Source organism: Homarus americanus, unplaced genomic scaffold (genome assembly GCF_018991925.1).
Source record: "Homarus americanus isolate GMGI-L3 unplaced genomic scaffold, GMGI_Hamer_2.0 scaffold30858, whole genome shotgun sequence".
Classification (NCBI taxonomy): Eukaryota; Metazoa; Arthropoda; class Malacostraca; order Decapoda; family Nephropidae; genus Homarus; species Homarus americanus.
This window is the reverse complement of record NW_024737697.1, coordinates 1,229,265-1,245,627: the sequence shown is the minus strand read 5'-3', so window position 1 is coordinate 1,245,627 and position 16,363 is coordinate 1,229,265. Positions and strand designations below refer to the sequence as shown.

The 16,363-nt window shown below is 36.7% G+C and overlaps 1 protein-coding gene across 2 annotated transcripts in view; it reads left to right on the top strand.

Annotated features, from left to right (window-relative positions):
- Positions 1 to 5,545: 5,545 nt before the first annotated feature.
- The window catches only part of LOC121873531 (arf-GAP with coiled-coil, ANK repeat and PH domain-containing protein 2-like), a 46,003-nt gene continuing 35,185 nt past the window's right edge, over positions 5,546 to 16,363 (top strand). For both annotated transcript variants that reach the window (XM_042377136.1, XM_042377135.1), the window contains exons 1-8: positions 5,546 to 5,702; positions 8,519 to 8,582; positions 9,587 to 9,644; positions 10,376 to 10,434; positions 11,091 to 11,264; positions 13,448 to 13,676; positions 14,450 to 14,545; positions 15,376 to 15,601. In XM_042377136.1, coding sequence (XP_042233070.1) covers positions 8,530 to 8,582; positions 9,587 to 9,644; positions 10,376 to 10,434; positions 11,091 to 11,264; positions 13,448 to 13,676; positions 14,450 to 14,545; positions 15,376 to 15,601 — 895 coding nt within the window. In that variant the 5' untranslated portion in view covers positions 5,546 to 5,702; positions 8,519 to 8,529. The remainder of the gene's footprint in view (positions 5,703 to 8,518; positions 8,583 to 9,586; positions 9,645 to 10,375; positions 10,435 to 11,090; positions 11,265 to 13,447; positions 13,677 to 14,449; positions 14,546 to 15,375; positions 15,602 to 16,363) is intronic.

Below are 16,363 nucleotides of genomic sequence, written 5' to 3'. Positions count from 1 at the left end.
GAACAGTTACGTTATTAATAGGTCGGACTGTAAGTCGGACTGTGGAATTCCGGTTTGCACAAACTTGAGCTTTTACACACATTGACTCTTCGGTTATTACAAATGTTGTTAGAATCACATCAACGCACAGCGCCCTGCTCCTTTTACCCACTAATCAGGACACACTAAAATAAACAGTCAAGGTTAATGCACACAGGAATAGGTTAAAAGAAACCAGCGGATGAAGATTTAGCTAACTAAAACAAGCTCCCGAATAAAATCCCTTATTATAGCAAGGTTCCCTAAGTTCCCTGTTTTAGTTTGGTTTCACTAAGGCCTGCTCACACCAAGGCCAGAATCTTGCACATTATGACGCAAATTGTCCGATCGTTTCGGCCAAAAAATTCCGGATACGGAATAACTTGTTACATTACTTCACATTCCGGCCGAGATGATCACACTGGCACACCGAATCATGTCCGAATCATGCGCCGGAATGTGGTTCGCTACTCGTTTGTCCGTTTTTTCTGATCTAATGTAGAGCTGTAAGAGCGTCATTGTCCGTCGCACGATAGTTGTCTCGCAACCACGACGACGAGTTGATCATGGGAGTACAGAGCCGTTGTGCCATATCCGACAAGATACGCCCCGAACATAGAATTAGACACACTTGGAGACTGTTGTGGAAGGGATATTCCTATCTTCACTGCAGGTCCAACACTGACTACACTGTATTGAAGTCTGCACAACGCATTTCCGTCGGCAGTGGGAAGGCTTTTTCTGTCGAGATTCTTGCACCGGACATTTGCATCGTGTATTGTTTATTTCTGCAAAATTCTGGCATTGGTGTGAGAGAGCCCAAGGTATATGTTAAGCCAAATTTCTCGTTAAAATTTTTTCCTCGGGTTTTATTCCTGGCAAATTTTCTCGCCGAAGTTAACTCTCAACAGAGAATTATTTGTAATATTAAACTGGGTCCAGGTGTCGCAGCATATATTAAAAAATCTGGAATACTCATTACAAAATGTATAATTAAATATTCCTTTGGGCTCCCTAGTCGTGGGTATTTTCTTGGTATCGTCTCTCCATCCTTCGTTTTTCGGTGTCAACTGTGAGTAGTTGTATGTGTTTTACTTCTTCTCTTTTCCTGTAAGAGGGTACCTAACTTTACTTGCAGGAAAGTGAAAGCGGTCAAGTTCAATGCCGGCCATACTACCTCCTGTGTACTGTGCCAAAGAATTAGTATAAAGTATCATGTATCCGCACTCCTGGGCCTTTCAAGTGTGATGAGAAAGCTGAAGTGTAATTGTATATCAATGTTTACTTACAATGTAACTTATCTACAAGGACCTGTATTAACAGTGCCGGATTTAGACCTGTGGAGGCCCATGGGCAGTCTCTTTGTGGAGGCCCCCCTCGTTATAACTACCCAAGAGGGTTGGGTGGCGAGTGAAGCGAGCTTAAACATCTGGGAGTTCCGGGGGGCGCTGTAAGCTAGCCTAATTTCTATCACGCTTCTTGCTGAACATAGTTTTACGTGATGGAATATATAAACATGAATTTTAAAGAATTAAAATAAAAATAATCCAAATGAATACAAATAAATAAGATATTGTAATAAGTGGAGGCCCCCAGATTGTGGAGGCCCCTGGGCTGCTGCCCACTTTGCCCACTCCTGAATCCGGCCCTGTGTATTAAATGTGATTATCATAATGTTTATATAGAAATGTGTGGGGGCATATACTCAACTAATTTGGGTAGCCTAAATAGTGGAAAATGTAATTGTAAATACTTAAGAAATATAATTTCATAGTTTTTAGTATACCTCAAATGGCAGGATATTTCAAGTAGCTGCCATATTTTACTTCACGTTTTGAACTATGTTCATATTGTAATATATAACTAGAATAAAAAAATATGTGGTTTTAGCTTTTCAACTGCCTTTTGCATTCTTTGCCAGCATACAAAGTGGTCGGACCTCGGTCACTGTTACACACTGACAGGTGCTGGGCACGCACAGCTTCTTGAATGTACCAAAACAAATGTCACTGTTGGTAGGAACTGGGCATGTATAAGCTCCCGAATGTATATAGAACACTTTAACTTTTCATACATAACATCAACGTGTAGGCCATAATTGTGAGCACTGACAACTTGTACAATAAACTAAAATTAAATCTTGTTTTGTATCCCCTGAAAGTTGAGGAATAGTAACGCTGTACAATGAGTGAACTATTTACCAAAATTTATTAGAGTACCATTCCATCGACCTTGCTCTTTACAACGACTCGCCATAGCAGACATTAATCTTAACCACCCCAGTGAATAACGTAAATGTGTCAGTGTGAGATTAAGTCAGTGACCAAGTGGCCTGCCGAGTAGCAGGTGCAGTGAATGACTGCATATGGACAATCTTAAGTCTTACGGAACTCACATAAATCTTTATTGTATGGTTGGAAGTGCCCAAAATAAGTAGATAGATATTAAAGTAAGACCGATGACAGTATAAGCTCTTTTAACACTTCATCCCATAACAACGAAACCACAGAAAACTGCCGGAATACTAGGCATGGTGCAAGTCACCAATCCATTCACTTCTAACCTGTCGTTCAAAGAAAAAAAATATCAAATATCCTTAGTCTACGTTTGCAAATATAATTCCTCACTCCTACAAACGTCGCGGTAGTAGGAGAGAGGAACTATATTTGAAAAATTGTACTAATGATACGTCTAGATATGTTCCTCGAGTCAAATGGGAAAACAAACTGAATCGAGATGTCTCAGTTTATGTAAGTAGGCTATTCATGTTTAAGGATGCATTTCTTACTTTTGTATGTCAATTGATGTGTTACGATCTCCAGTATAAAGGGTGAAAAAATATGTCTAAGGGAGAAACTGGGACTCGTAACAAAATAAATGTTATCTTTGTTTCCTCAGATTCTTCCTCAGTATCGTCATTTACAATTCAAGTGCCACTGCATTTCCTCCAATATGTCCTGGAAATCACACATCCTTAGTATAACTAAAGCTGCCTCCCGAAAGTTGGGAATGCTGTACAGATGCCGCAGCTAATTCACTCCTGAGCAGTTGCTCCAAGTATATAAGGGATTCATTCTCGTCCTAACTTGGAGTACTGCTCTCATATCTGGGGTGGCTCTCCTTCTGTCCAACTATTAGATAGGGTGGAATCTAAGGCATTTCGTCCTATTAACTCTCCTCCTTTAGTCGACAATCTCTCTTCCCTTTCTCTTCGCCGCAATGTTGCTTCACTCTCTCTCTTTTACAGGTACTTTAACGGGTAATGTTCGGTGGACTTGGCATCCTGTGTACCGCCGGCAAGGCCGTGGGCTCGTAACACACGTCTTGCCCGCGGTGCCCATCATTTCTCTGTGGATGTCGGTCATACGAGAATAACCCGTTATAGTACCTCCTTCTTTCCTCACACAGCCAAACTGTGGAATGCTCTGCCTTCTTCTGTGTTTCCATGCTCTTACAACCTGTCTCACTTTAAAAAGCTGGTTTTCCGGCATCTTCGTGGTGTAGATTAATACAGTATAACCTTTTTATCTATATTTACAATTTCTTTCCGTTCTTTTTTTTTCGCCCCCCAGGCTTCGTTGTGGGTCGTTTGACCTGTGCCCGGGTGGGCTAATTCCCGAAAAAAAAAATAATCAATAGGTCTTGCAGGAAATACCCTATTTCTGGGCGATCACCAAGAGGACTAGGCTATAAAAAGGTGCACCAAGTTAAGCAATTTACAGTATTTACTGATAAATTTAAAACATATAGAGTAACACATAAGGGAGAAAATCACACTTGACGTTACAATAATAAATTAGTACATAAATATTTAAACTAAAGATTGTCAGTTGATTGGAAATGTCCAAAGAGGGCCACCTGAGTGGTGCCTACACTACGGCACCTCAGTTACCCAGAGATTTTAGAACGTCTGCAGCTGCCTAGCTTATACTGTATAGACGGGCAAGGGGTGACTTAAATAAAGTTTATTATTCACATCTCAGAAGTTCCATACAGTACATGGAGCTGACTGACGCTCGCCCCATAAAACTGAGGGCAAACTTTTTCGGAGTAAGAATTGTAAACTGTTGGAACAATCTGTCAGTGTTGTGACGGCACCGACTTGACCAACAGTGGAGCAGGTACACTGGTGCAGATACATTCTGGAGGCAATGCATGCACAGTACTTGCTAACAGTGCGTAACAGAGGCGTGACCGACCGCCCAAGTGGCAAACGAGCCGATCGGTAGCGAAGAGGATAAAAGTAAAATATTAGATGGAACATTGCACATGTTGAGAACACTGCGCACTTATTTTATACCCTGTTAATTTCCTGGTGCTATTTAAGACAAAAGTTATATTAGAAGAACCTTGTCAAAATAGGCTTGAGGAAACCTTTTCGTCGAGACCAACACGGTAGAATAAATTAAATAAATTAAAAGGTTATGACCAAAAACTCGATCACAGTACAGTATGACTATTACGAATTTTTGGGGTCTCAGTTTAATAGCATGTGAAATTGTATGACATACTGAATAAATATCTATCTACCAAGAACACCCACTGGCCCACCCTGTCTACCCTGGTGGGAATCATACAATGGCTGGTTGTCTTGTGCTCAGAAAAATATGGTTGTCTCTCTTCCCCTGGGATTCAGCAGACTCCTACCATAAAAAAAATCTTACAGGGATGTCGAGACGCCAGTACCACACACACTCATACACCTACACACACACATTAACGTTACTACAATAGCTACTGCTACAGGCAACTGCTAAATGATAACCAATTTTCGTATTAAGATAAACTACTGCAATAAAGCACCAGTGGTTTTATCAAAGGTTGCAATGTCGCTCATGTAGGACCATAATGTTTACTGGTTATTTTTTAACAGGTTCTAAGTAATTCTGTAGCTTTATGTAGAAAAAGAAAGACTATGTTGCTAAATGATAACAGTGTGTTGAAAATATGTATGTAAACTAGATAACAATTGGAGCACTGTTGAAAACCTACAGATGAAACCCTTTGAAACATGTCTAGTGATGGTATGACAAGTAAAATCTAGTCACCCTCAGAAAGCAAGATTATTTTCCACAATATTAATGGAAAGTTTTAAGTATAAGTAACGTATTGAGTTTAGACGATATATTAATGTTTATAACCTGGTTTTGTTTCCTGAATTCAGTGAGTGAGCTTTGTCCACACACGTCCGGTCATTATTTAACCATGAAATTTACTTTCCCTTTGGGTAATAAGAGTGCTACGGCAACATACATTAATCGAAACCCCAAAATACCTAATTATATTCTTAGAAAATACAACATATTGCATTCCTTATATGGAAATTTTATTAAACTTTCACAACCAGACCCGCCTCCTCATGACGTAAGAATAGACGATACAATACAATTTCAGTACAAAGTTTCTGATTCCCTTTGAATTAATATGAATCTACAAAATAAACTTGATCCTCTTTATGGCTTCCAGGATCCTCCATACATGATGCTCCCTTGAGGCTCCCGGTATCACAGTTGTGTTTTTGTCGACCACAGACTTTCTTGAGGAAGTGGACTGATGTGTCAGGGAAATTGACTGATTTTAACGGCGTGTTGAGGCAAATAATGGCCTGGTGTAGTGAGCTGTAGCCACCAGAGTGAAGCATAGCGGTAGTCAGACCTGGAGGCAACAGAACCCTACTGGTTAAGGTGATACAACCATTACCAGTGTTGAAACTGATAAACATTTAACATCTTTACTTAATTTGGGTAGATTAATTTTTGTAATAATTATTCGTATTATGTGTAAAGTAGTGTTTTAATCCAGTAAGGTCAAGAATAAATCAGACTGCTAATCACTTCTCGTCTAGTATTTGGTGTCATAAAGTCACAAAAAATTGGTAATCTTAATTTAATCTGAGTTAATAGATCGAGTGCATGTACCTAACCTAACCTAACTCAACTCAGATTAAATTAAGTTTACCAATTTTTTGTGACTGACACCAAATAATAATCGAGAAGTGATTGGTAACCCGATTTATTCATGTAGGACCATTATTTGACTCAATTGCGTCTACATTTGGGAAATTAGTCGGACCGTTTTTTTCGATCAATTTATGTTAGTAGCCAGCTTTCGATTTGTCCATAAAAGATACATTTTTTCTATGGTTCTTGTTGTGATTTTGAACGTATCTGACCCTTGTTTCTGGTGTTAACCGCCCTAACCTAACTTAACTTAACCTAACCAAAACCTAACCAAAATTCTTTCTTACCCCAAGGAAACCCCTCACAAAGTGATGAGGATTTTTTGGTTTGTTTTAATTTTTTAACTTTTATCCTGAAAACTAATCAATTGATGCTCAACAATGCCTTATTCACACTCTAAATCTGGAGGTTTTGTTTCAGTCACAGGAATGCTTCTAAAATCTTCCCCGGGTTATTTTTTCACTTATAAGATAAACCAATAACACCAAAGGACAAAGGTCTCGATAAACCAGCTACAGTAGCTACATAATGAGAAATCTGTAATTTCTTAGAGCAGCACCACCACTAGACGGAGTTGTTAAATTTCGTTCATTCTTTCCACATATGTTCATATGTTCTTGTTATTATTGTAAGTATTTTAAAAGAGACAACTTTTTATTTTAATAATAAATATTTTTTTTATTTTTATTTTTTTGCTTTATCTACAGTCATAAATCACATGTAGTGGGCAGAGCATGAAGGATGACTGAAATTGTGAGGTAAAACACAGTGGAAAAGTGACCATAGGACACTAAAATGATTCTATGTGCTTTGTATGTGAAATTAATTATTTACCGTAAATACTCCGAAAAATCTGCCAAGTTTGTGCATGTTCAGTTTCTTTACAACTGAACTGCTTGGTTCAAGCGTACTCTCACGTCAAAAAAAAAAAAATTTAAATTACACCATAACTCTTCAGCAAAGTTACTTTTATTGGTACCAGATATTAAAATAAGTACTTTTTGTTTAATATGGCAGGGGTTCCCTCCCCACCCCCAGCTAGAAAGTTGGGTAAGGTTAGGGGTAAAATTATCATTTCAGTCATCCACCTATTTGGAAGTAGGTCACAATCATCCAAAACACATAAAAAAACATTGGAAAATCATAATTTCAACCTTACCTCCTGAACCTCTCTCTTAAGGTGGTAACTTAAAATCTTAAAATTCGCTGGATGACAAAGGTGATAATAATTCCAGGTTTAGGGAGGTTGCTTGTGCTGGTTAGGTCAGGTTCTATTAGGTTCTAGTAAATATCACTTCTTTTAAAATACTTGCTATAACTATAAGAACCTAACCTAACCTTAGGTTAATGGCTGCTACATTGTAAATATCCTGGTAGACCAGCTCCAGCTTGGTAGAATGCATACTATAGTAGCACCAAAGAGATATTGTACTTACTGTACAGGTACTGACAAATATAAAAAGGTTGCATTGGTCACAAATAAACTCTGGCCTACGCCTTCACAGTTCCCACTGGGCAAGGACGTGATTCAGGAGTTGATGTCTGAACCTCTCATCTGCTGGTTCTCATATGTAGTGACCTACTCTCAAGAGTGTTTACATACACATAGAAGGTTTCCCACTACCCCCTCCACCCACATATGCTTGCCACCCACACGACCACCACATTCACTCGTATATAGCTCATTTACTGTATATCATCAAAGCTAGCAAATTTCCCTTGAGTTTTCAAATAGGATCATACTCCATATAGAAAACATATTTACAGTGCACATCATATTTCTGCTAAATGGGTACAAAGCTATTTTAAGATGCCCTTTAATTTCTAGAAGTTTATTTTTCATTGTACAGTACAGTATATGAGCGTGCCAATGGTAGATATCTTGGCAAGGTACGAGTACATGTGTTGAATTGTGAAGATGAAAATGTGTGCTTGTCTATACTGGAGGGTCTAACTTAAGCAGACAGCATATCCCCTATCTCTCTTAAAGGTCAGGCTTGGAGAGTCTCACTCTCTACAGTCCTTGTGGCTGCCCGTAGAGTAGAGAAGTCTTGCCTAATACTCTAGACCTATTTTTAAAAGGGTGATGGTTTGTAATACAGTATTAGTCTAAAGATAAGTGTTTTGAAAAATTTTCATATTGTAGTACTGTACCTGTACTGTATTCAGTACAGGTATTACATTACCTATAATAGTAGGAGTGAAGAGCCATGCCCCAAAAAATAGTCCATCAACTCGTTTAAAATTTTTGGGAATGAATGTCATTGGCACCTAAAGTACTGTACATGTACTGTATACAGATTAAAAGTTTGGTTGTGTAAGTAATATTATACTTCTAGTGTTTTTTATGGGGAAAAAAATAATTAAGAACATTCTCAGAAAACCCTCATGAATTTTGGTACAGCAATGTTAGGGAATATGTGCTGTAATAGATAAATGAAAAAGAAATTGTAGCCTAAATAATTTGTGTTTAAGTGTTTCTACAGTATTATCCATTAGTGCAGTTACAAGCAATATTATTTATTATGTCTGTTTTACAGGAAAATTCAAGATGAAGGCCATAATTGATAATATTGAGTGCCAGCGGGACTCTCCAAGATTCCGGTAAGTACCAAATACTGCAAAGTTGCAGACTGTAGCTTTTCAAAGTCATTAATAGGTGATTATACACTTGTAATTTATTCATAAATTTTCACGCTTACATAAGTTGGTACACCTATTCTGCATACTGTTATGCCACATAGCTAAAATTGTCGACTACAGAGTATTGCCACCTCATTCCAGGTGGGAAATTTAGTTTAAATTGTTGTTTTTTATATTTGTACTGTATTTATAGTTGAAGTATGAACTAACACTCAAGTTTATAGTTACTCTTTTACCCTCACATGTGTAGACTGCTTTGTCAATAGGCTTTTACCCTAACACACAAAATGCTTTACCAGTAAACCATTGTCTGCACACACAAAACTATCATTTAGGCATTTCCCTTCACTCAAAATTCCTTTGTTTTCATCCTAAGTGCCCATAGACTATAAAATGCCCCAGAGGTGCATTGGGGTATTGTCAGATAACTAGTAAATAGTGAGGTTGCTCATGTTAATTGTGTCAGGCCTATACTGAATAATTATATTTTATCTATAATCAGTTTCACTAACCATTGTAATTTGTTTCTAAAGGCTGTTAATCTACTGCATGATCCTGATATATGTAGACATTTTGCTCCAAGTTATTCTGTGCTGCAAAATATGTTTCACAGCACTACAGTATTGTCTTAACTTAAAAACAAATTATGTTAACATGGTATTCAGCCACAGTTCATTCTTATTCTCTTGAAATGTTCCTAACAGATCTCTTACTACTGAACGATATATTGTATTAGTGCATCATATTACATACATATTGTACAGTGGAGGTTTGTGAGTGAAGATTCTAGAAAATATGAAACATCGGTATTATTTTTGTAAGGCCTTCCCAATAATTTGTTAATAAAGTTATATTCGTATGTACTGTATTTCATGAATTATATGTTGGTAAATAATGTACATTGCCTGGCTTTACAGTGCTCCAAATTTTACAGATATATACAGTATATATATTTTTTTTTACAGGCAAGTACTTGAAGAAAATGAAAAGGACTTGGACAATTTGGAAGGCAAGCTTGAGAAGGTAAGGTGTTTACTTCCATACTTTTAAACAAAGTTACCAAACACTGGGCATACTTTTATCCTCATTGATTCATTATAATATTTTGGATTAGATGCTGTATACTGCACCTCTCTCTTAAATACAAATTTTCAGTCTCAAGTAGCTTTAATTATTTTATCCATGACGATTCTAAGGATCAGTTATTTAAGCTTCATTCCAGGTTTTAAAAAGATCAAATCACTCGCATGGCCAAACAACTTTTCATGGAATTTTGGTCAAGTTGTGTACTGTATATTCCATCATTACAGAACCATCTAACATATCAGTGGATTACATGTACTGTAGAAACAATTAATTGTTTTTCAGTAAAATGATAGTGAGGGGACTGGAACTAACACTACAGTAATATCTATATGTTCCTTATCTACAAGTACTATACTGTACTTCTCTACGTATAATGTAACTTAGACAACACTTGCCATTTGTGCTAGTGCTGAACAACCCCATGTAACTGATGATCAGAATATATACTTTGTATTGTAACTCTTTTTTATCTGACACCTATGGGATGGGGTGGTGTCAGTTAATAATAGAAAGCTGGTTGAGAGAGAGGTATACTTACCCAGGCAGTTTAAAATACTGAATACTGTAATATCAGAACTGAAATGTTTTATAATAACTTCAAAAACAGGATTGAGCATCTTGCCCATTTCTTCCGTACTATTAATTCTAATGAATTATGTTATTGACAGGTAGTAAAGCAATGTAACCAGATGGTGTCAGCAGGAAGGCAGTTCAATCAGGAGCAAGAGTAAGCATATTGCACAACTTTTATGTTAACCTCAATTGAATTAATTACTTCAGGAATAAAAGTACTTTTTAAGGCAATACTGTACAGTATATCAATTAGCCCATAAAAGCATCCCCCCCCCCCACCCCCCTCCCACACACCCAACTCATGTAAGCCCATTCCCACAAAAAATGTAGTGACAGGAATCGACTCCCCCCCACACATTGTTATTCAGCCTTTTACTTTGTTCTCCTGTGGTGGTTATCCTCAGGAAGTCCCCAAGATATTCTGATAGGTTCTTAGTATGGCCAGCAATGTATTTTGTTTTGATAATGAGGCTTTTGTTTTCAAGATGTAAACATTAAAAAAAATTGCATAGTGTAATTTTTCTTACTTGTAAAAAAATATTATTGTACTGTGAAACTTAAAAGTTAAGTTATATTAAATATGCATTTCTGTTTAACCACTTAATTGGGATTCATCTTTAGCTAGATAGAAATTAATCAATAGATAGTTCACTGATAGACGTAAGTTAACTGACTAATTGATAAAAGTTATTTGATAATTAGATTAAAGACTGATTCATCTCATTTAGAATGTATATGCCTTTAGAAAATTATTTTATATTTATAAATTTGATTGTGTTTGGAAAAATTAAAAGTTCTTTTCTATTTCAGACAACTTATTCATATTCTATGGGACTTAGCAGGATATTTCGGCAATGACACCAGTGTACAGTCAGCCTTGAATCGCATGTTGGCTGCCTTGGGAGAAGCTGCAAAATATCATGCAATATTAGTTGACCAAGCTGCTCGTGCTGTGACCAAGAACCTCGCAACTTTTATAAAAAAGTGTGTAGGATTTTGCATGTTAAATACAAAAAATCTAACTTTTATTCTTTTCTTTTCTCATAATTTATGGTTTGGGAAGCCTTAGACAAAAAGATTTAGGTTCCCCAGGGTAAGAACCACATAATACAGGACACCTCAGACTAGGGACAAAATATGTCCCCAGATTTGCTTACATTTATATATATATTTGTTACTCCCTGTTTGTGCAATTGCTCAGAATGATTGCCCAGTTCATGAACGTCAATTTCACAAAGGTATGTAACATATACAGTACAGTACAATATACAGCTCCTCCCCGACTTACTACCTGCCTCAGTCGTACTAAAATTTTGTCAAATTACGTATTCTCAAGCCCCAACGTCAGTGATTGCACTGTGGACTGACAAAATTTTCGTTTGTAATTCACTTTAAAATGGCTGGCAAGCTTAAAAGTGAGAGTTTTGTGGTGCTGAGAAGAAAAAGAGACCCATTTTAGATTTTCTATGTATTATTTAAGCATTTTTGACTTACGACCTGGATTTGGGTCCCTAACCCCGTCGTAAGTTGGGAGGAGCTGTACAGGTAAAGTTTTAGATGGTTATGCTTAAAATTCCTATCCTAAATTACCTCTCAAGGATAGTGATGGTCAGTGGGGTGTTTTTGGTGCATTAGAAGTTAAGTGAGGGTGTTGCCACTGCACTACACTTGTTGAGATGGTTTATGAGATTAAAGGATGACAAACATTTAACCATTCAATCTGCTTTGGGATATTGATGATTTTTTCATATACAGTGAACCCTCACTTTACGCGGTCAATTGAACCCACGGCGGCCCTCGTAAAGCGAGAAATGCGTAAAGTGAACAACATAACAGATGGGATTAATTGAAATAGAGACCAGGCCGACCCCCAAACTCCACTTTTTCAGACACAATACCTACGTTGTAGTAAAAATAACTTCTTAATTTTTTGATGGTATGCACACAATTAATAATTAAGAGAAATATCAATAATATTAGGCTTTTTAACACTTAGATTAGTAGAAATGATGGCTGGGCACACGGGATGGGGGGGGTTGGTTCCGAGGCAGAGGGCAGATTATTGGCCCTTACCTGTATCACTTGTATCAGTTGTATCACTATCCACCACAGAGGCTTGCAGAGCCTCTTTGTCAAACCCCTCAAAGTCCATATAAGTCCATATCCTCACTATCACTGACTTGGGCCGGCTGTGGTGGGTGGCAGGTGAAGAACTCGGTAATGTTTTGATGACTGGGCGACCTTGTGCGCACCCTGCCCGCGCCGCTCTCCGCGTAAAAGAGTATATGCACCGCGTAAAGTGAGCATTCCGTGTTCGGCAGGGTACCGCGTAAAGCGGGGTTTTACTGTATTTGTCATCAAACTTAAAAAATAATTATCAAATTAATATTAAGGTTACTGTCAACATGATCAACTGACGTGTTTAAAAAAGTAAGATATATTGTACGTATATGGTAAGAAAAGAATTTTGAAATTGATATTATGACAGGGCTTTGGAAACTCACTTGCCTGGTCATCTGTGGCAAGTGGAAAGTCCTTATGGCATGTTAAATTTTATATTTACTAGCTCTCTGGGCACATGATAATTTCACCTTATGCAAAAGTGAAAGTGTCCAACATTGTTTAGCTAAAAAGAAAAAAAATGGTCTTATGTATAAAGGAAGACTATATATTTTTTCAACAGAAATATTGTACTGTACAGGAATAACTTTACAGAAGGGAAAAAGATGAGCTGCCAGTCAAGTGAGTGACAATGACTTGGGTGACCCTGACAATGGCTGATTTGCAGCGATGAGCTATTGTAGTTTTAACTGTGTATACTCTGGTAGTTTTAATAATTACTGTACAGTTGTTACTTCCTATTACAATAAATTCCTTCAGTCATTTATTGATGTTTTAAAACTTAACATTCATTTAATCACTTTGAATGTTAGATACAGTATTTCCTAAATTGGAAAATATTTTGGGTTAGTAAAATTTGTGTGAATTAGTGGATTTGGAAGTTTACTAGCCCAGTGGGCTAGTGGAAAATTTATAGATTCAGCAGGCTTGAATGGTGATACTTAAGGCACTTTAATGTCTTCCCTCTTACTACCATTGAAATTCTCAGAATTATCTAACATTTCTTCCTCTCTGAGATTACTGTATTTTGTTTGTACTTTTTCAAGTGAGTTACGTTCTGTGAAAGATCTTCGACACTACTTCGAGAAGGTGAGCGGCGAAATGGACAGTGTCTTACAGCGTTCTTCCGGTGTATCCCGTTCCCGTGCTCATGATGCAGACGACATGAAAAACCTGGTCATAGCCACGCGCAGAGCATTTCGACACACCACTGTTGATTATGTCCACGCGATATCCATAGCACAGGGGAAAAAACGTCATGAAGTGGTTGATGCTGTAAGTAACATTTTTCCCTCCTCTTGCAAGCTTTTTTCCCACTTTGGCACAGGGTTATGAGAATCAAGAACAACTCATAATCTATCTAATTTACTGTCTTACACATCTCCACTTAAATAAAAGGTCTATTTATAAGTTTCTGTAATAATGAGAGTTTACTGAATTACATTTTTATTCATCTGTTTCTTATCTCCTTTCTCGATGTGGCCAAATTATCCCAACACTCCCTCCATCACCTTTTGATTCCATGCATTCCTCCAACATTGAAGTTTCTCACTCTACCCCTTTTTCTCTCCCCACATCCCATTCGTAAAAATTTTATTTCTGTATCTTTACTTTTGATGACTGTAAAATTCCAGTAACAAACTCCTTTACTCAACTCCTCCTTTCATAATTCTTACAAATATCTCGGCATCCATTCTCCTACCCTCTTTATTAATGATACTAAGACATTTATAATTTGTCTATATAATGAAAGTCCATGATTAAGAGATGAAAGGGTTAATTGGATCATATGTTACAGTCAGCACTCTAGATTCCCAGCTCATGAGATTGGGATTCGATCCTGTCACTGGGTAGTGTTGTTGGGGTGCTATATGTTATGGTGTGCACTGAGTTACCAACTCTCTACTTAATTGCTTCTGGGTAAGCTAACCCTTTTTACCTGGATGTTACCACCCTACAAACTGTGGGAAAAGCTTAGAAGATGTTAGTTGATGTGAGAAGAAATATTTATTGAACAGATCAAAATGTTTGCTTTCTTTTTCTTTCAGCTTTTATCATACTTAAAGGCATACAGCACCTTCTACCACCAAGGTACGGATCTCTGTGATGACCTGAAACCTTCCCTGGATAAAATTGGCCAAGAGGTAATGTTCCCATTGACAGTATCTTTGGTTCATCAAATCCTTTGTTCAGTATTGTTACCTTAATGTTAAACTTACATCTGCGCTTGTATTTAATTCGAGTAGAAAAGAAAGTTATAATGTTATTAGGGAAGAAGGTTATTGACATGAATGGAAATCAGTAACTGCTGTGACAATAATCTTGAAGTTTTTTCTTACTTCATTACTGCAAGATAAAAGAGAACTGTTAAATTAAATTCTCATATGAAAATTATGAAGAGTGGACTCCTGTAGTATGAAGATATCAAAATATTCATAAAGACAATGACTGTCAGACGAGAAATTGAATTGGTTGTCAGACAGATTGACCAACTCTTCTGATGTCAGAGCTGGTTCAAGTTGTTTATGAAATAAAAATTTGATTCCCTGATACTATTTGACAAATATGTTAATTCATCTTTAGTTAATTTTTCAAAATACAGATGTTATGATCTGTCCTGTTTGTTTAATAAGTTATAGTAAATAAGACCCATCCTCCCTTGAATCTCAGCCACTTCAATTCTGCTTAAACTTATAACAAAACCCTGCCAATGTGTATGATTAAAACAAACAGAATTGTTAAATAAATATAATTTGTCATTTCTTTTTTATGTGCGTGTGTGCATGCATGAATGGGAGGAGAGACATAAAGTAACTGTAACTCTAGATTTACATTGTTATCTTAAGTCAAATGAATAAGCATTCCATGCCTACTCTCTTTAATGTAAATACTACATGGATATAGAAAGTTTTGTATGAATTGTAAATTATTAAGCTAAAATATATATGATTTGAGACTAAAGTTTTATCTTCAGGTAAATTTGATGAGACAAGAAGTCAGTGATCTGGAAAAGAGCTTAGAAAACCGACACACAGATGTCACAGATAAAGACTTAGTGTTATCATTGGACCAGTTGGACACTAGCCAGCCAGTCACAATGCATGGCTATCTGTTTAAACGAACTACCAATGCTTTCAAGACGTGGAATCGCCGTTATTTTACTCTCCAAAATAACCAGTTGGTTTACCGCAAACGATCAGGTAAGGCAGAAGGTTAATAGATGTTATAGGTCTAGTCTTAGAAGTTAAATTTTTAATTTAACATGTTTTTTATTTAAACATGCAGGTACATACTGTATAAGATTGCTGGAGCAAACAGAGGTATCTTCATTGTGTTTATTTCTTTAATATCTGGCATTGGTAATAAAGTCCAGGGTGTCACAGTACTTCCTTAACGTACCACACTCGTACTACATCATTTTGAAATCCAGTACGTATACATAAAGCTGATGTTTACCCGTGGCATCAACATTTTCTCATGATTGGTTTAGGTAGATTTATTGTGATGTGTTGCAGACTTATGCAAAATTCTTTAAATTAGATAAGTTAAATTTTGATAGATAATTTTTCTATGTTGGGCTCATTCTTTTTAATTTGGACCACCTGTAATGTGTACTGTACTGTATTCAGGAAATTGGTTAGAAAGTATATGAATATTTATGCATTATGTGTATACATATTTTTTGCAGTAATGCTGTGTGTAGAATAAGGAAAAATAGCATTTTGCAATAATTAAATAAAATCACAAAAATTAAATTCATCAAGAGGTCATTTCATAGTTTTAAGCTTCATGGTCTTCTTGAAGTTGTTTCACGCTTTGTTTACACAGTGCAGTACCTTATGTAGAGATCACCTTCTGGTAAATAAAGGTGTAATGTAGGGTAATTTTAAATTATATGTATTTTTCATTAAATTGGAGTTAAACACTGAACTTAACCAAGAAAGTGAACACAAGAAGGTTTA